At 51.6% G+C, this 3,606-nt stretch overlaps 1 protein-coding gene across 1 annotated transcript; it reads right to left on the bottom strand.

The window, feature by feature from the left end:
- Positions 1–669: 669 nt before the first annotated feature.
- LOC132576334 (trafficking protein particle complex subunit 14-like) lies at positions 670–1,524 on the bottom strand. Its single transcript, XM_060245828.1, has 2 exons — positions 1,394–1,524; positions 670–1,357 (listed from the first exon to the last, which is right to left on the bottom strand). Exons 1-2 carry the CDS (start codon positions 1,522–1,524, stop codon positions 670–672), a joined length of 819 nt encoding a protein of 272 aa, XP_060101811.1.
- Positions 1,525–3,606: the final 2,082 nt, after the last annotated feature.

Below are 3,606 nucleotides of genomic sequence, written 5' to 3'. Positions count from 1 at the left end.
GAAGTTTATTCACACACACTTTGGGAGCAGCTTCTGAGGCAAATAAAAACATACGTATAAATAATAAATAAAGTGCATCTGGGAGGGGGAGGTCTTGGGCACCTGACATGCACGCCGCCCCCTCCCTGGGATATGGGGGGAGCAACCAGTGGCCTTAACTGCTCCCCCCTCCACATAGGAAACCTGTCCCTTTCCCAGTAGTACAAAGTGGCACAGTTCTCTGTGTGGGAGTCCAGCCTCGGAGATGCCCTTGACCAGGGGATGGGGTGGGGGGCACAATGGCCAGTCTCCAAACCACCTTGCAGTAGCTGCCATGCAGGAGGGGAGGGGCTGCCCCTCTGCATTACTTAGGAAGGGATTTGGCCTCACGGACATGCTCACGGAGAAGGGGGGGACAGCCAGGGGAGAGGGAGCAAAGGATGCCCTTCTTCCTTTCACTCCCAGCCTCGACCCAGAGAGGAGGAGGAGGACGTGGTCCAGGGCAGGCAGGAAATGGCACAGCTGGCGAAGTCCAGAGGAGGAGGACGAGCAGTGCATTTTTGCAGAGCTTGACAGGGCTGTATTTGCAAGACTGCAGCCTCCCCCTCCTCCAGGAATGTGTTCGGGGTGTGTGTGTGACTGAGCCGCAGCAGGGAAGGCAAGCTGCCGGGGGGGGGGTCCTGCCCCCCATCATGTGACAGGTGCCACCACCAGCACATTGCACTCCCGTTTGGCGATTTTGTCAAGGGAAAGCGCAGCCTTGTCCCGGGGCAAGTAAAGGGGTCGGCCGACAAAGGAGCCCACAGGCGGAGTGATGGCTCGGCGCTCCATGACGCTGCGGGACCTCATGAGGTGCCCTCGGGCCGGCTGCTGGTGGGAGAAGCTCTGGGAGCGGCCCAGGCTGGCCTGGTGCCGCTCCACCAGCTCCCGGAGCACGGCGGGACTGCCGAGGCTGCTCTTGCGGGAGACGGGCCGGGCCTCGGGGGGCGGGTTGGAGATGCTGGCGGTGAACTGCAGCTTCAGCTTCATGTGCTGGGACAGCTCATAGAGGCCAGCCCGCAGAGCCTGAAAGGTGACGCAGAAGGTGCGGGCACTGCCCTTGCGAGAGTAGCCCAGGTTGTTGAGGGGTGTGTGGCAGATGATTGAGTCCTGGGTGTCATGGACGGCCCGCCGTTCTGCACAGGAAAGGGTCTTGCCTGCAGCTGTGCTTTCTGGCGTCCACACCAGGCGCACGGCCAGGAAGTCCTGCAGGTTGTTGAGGAGGGTGTAACTGATGGTGAAGGGGGGCGCGGCGGCAGGGCTGATGCTGGCCAGGGCGGCCAGGGAGCCGGCCAGCTCCCCCCAGGGCGGCCGGGGGGCGCCGCCGCCGCTGCTGCTGCTGCTGGCGGGGGGGGGGCGGCAGCGGAGCACCAGCAGGAAGCAGACCGTCTCGCCCAGGTAGAGGTGGTTGCGGCGTGGCAGGGCTCGGTAGCGGCCCGGCTCAGCCGAGACCGCCTCGTCCGCCGGGAAGGGCACGGCCGGGAAGTAGTCGCACTGCGACTCCATCGGGCCGGCCGGACCGCCGTGGGCTGGATGCGGGGAGGGGCGGGCCAGCAAGGAAGGCAAAGAGCGTCTCTTTTTTTCTGAAAGATTCCAATAGCCTACTCATCCTCACGAAATGGTACGGCCTCCCATACCTCCCCCTCCCCCGCTTCCGTTTTTTTGGGGAGCGGGGGGAGAGGCTGGGAATCCGGGGGTCCCCCGCCAGGGCGGGAGGGTTGGGAAGCCTATTCCCCACTCCTTCACATGCACCTGCTGATGTATCCTTGAGTCAATCACAAGTTCTCGCAGAGCTGTACCTCTCAAGAGCAGTTTCTGTTAGAACTCTCTCAGCTCCACCTATCTAACAGGGTGTCTGTTGTGAGGAGAGGAGGGAAAAGGAGATTGTAAACTGCTCTGAGACTTCTTTGGGTAGTGAAAGGCAGGATATGAATACAATCTCTTCTTCTTCTCTGTTCAGATTGCAGTTTGTCTGCAAACTGTGAGCAGCAACATGTAACACTAAAAAAAAGTTCACTTTCCCCTTTGCAAGCATTCAAAATTGGATCTCAAAGGCTATGTGAATGCAGGTCATACTGCTTCCCCCTATCCTTGTACCTTATCTGCATTCTTGTGGAATGTTATTGATGAGGTGAGGAGAGGGTAAGGTTTGTCCCTTAATCTTTATCCATTTTACCAGACTGACTTGGGATTTGGGAACCCAAAAAGGTTGGAAAAAGAGAAAAAGCTAGGTATAGAGTTATGACTGTCAATTACAAAAAAGGCTAACATTATAATCCCCAATACAATTTTTAAAAAATGTATCACAAAACAACAGTCTTTAGTCACAAACATACATACCTTCCCCTTAGTATATCAAATTTAAATAAAATTGCACTTGTATAAAGGGCATGTCACGCTCTGTACACAGAATTTTCTTCCCAATTGTTTTGGGTACCTAGTCTGTTCTGGGTTGGAATTTTTTCCTCTCCTCTGTTTTCAATTGGTTCGGGGTTTGTTCATGGAGAATAAACTTGGGGTTTGTTCATAAGACTGATTGCAAACATGTTGGGCATACACATTCTCACTCTGCTTTCCTCATCCATCCACCCATCACACCAAATAGCTGATGTATTCTTTGGTTGTCTCAGTTCTATTGCAGGACTGGGAGGAATAAGACAAACAGTTTGGCTTTCAACTGTTACTGTCTTGCTCACTTAGCCTCCTTAGGCAAAATTATCCAAACCAAGCATGTTAACTGAATAACATATATATGTGCCGCGTGGGAACTGTAGTTCATTTCAGCGAGTTCTGAGCATGCTGCCAACTGCACAAGGACAAACGGAACACACACCCTCTAACAAAGTTGATTTTAAGTTACACTCATGATGATCCATGGGCACATGTAATCCAAGCAAGCCAAAAAGCATGTGTCAGCAGCTGCTAGTTAATTAGTTGGTTGCCATGCTTGATGACTACAAAATGAATCAAAATGTGGCCCAGTTTGAACTGTGAGCAAATCATGAAGGTGATCATATGTAGTGCTCAATTGTGAATTAGCCTGGAAATGAGAGGTTGGATCCACGAACATGTCTTATCAAGTTGCAACCGACCAATATATATTTTTAATTACATTGCACTATTATATTGCCTCATAACAAAAAAAAAAAATAGTTTTGTACTGAATTTGTCATGGAGTTTTATTTGCTGCACAAAAATTGCAGGGGATAGGGTTGGTTGAGCAAAGCTCCTGCAGAAAGACGAGCCACCCTCTGGAAAAAATTATTTTTCTCTCTCCGTGATGCATCTTGCTTTGAGAGCTTCTGTGTGCAAAGCAGATGCTCTACTGCTGAGCTGTTGCCCTTCTATCAGCAAATGCTTTTGCCAAGGGAGTGGGAGGGATTGCACTGTGCATCACAAAAGGAGCTGGAGAGGTCATTCCCGCTCACAAAATGGGGTTCCTCTTTTGGCTCAGCATTGAAATAAAATACGTGGGTATAATTTTAGATAATAAAATCTTTAAATTAATCGGAGTATTACCATTGATATTACAACCCTTCTTGTTCTTTTCTACTGAAAAGAAAATGGTTGCTATGCAGTTAGAAAGAA

The sequence above is a fragment of the Heteronotia binoei genome, chromosome 1 (assembly GCF_032191835.1).
Source record: "Heteronotia binoei isolate CCM8104 ecotype False Entrance Well chromosome 1, APGP_CSIRO_Hbin_v1, whole genome shotgun sequence".
In the NCBI taxonomy this organism is placed as follows: domain Eukaryota; kingdom Metazoa; phylum Chordata; class Lepidosauria; order Squamata; family Gekkonidae; genus Heteronotia; species Heteronotia binoei.
The sequence above is the reverse complement of the archived record's forward strand: the minus strand, read 5'-3'. Positions and strand labels throughout refer to the sequence as shown.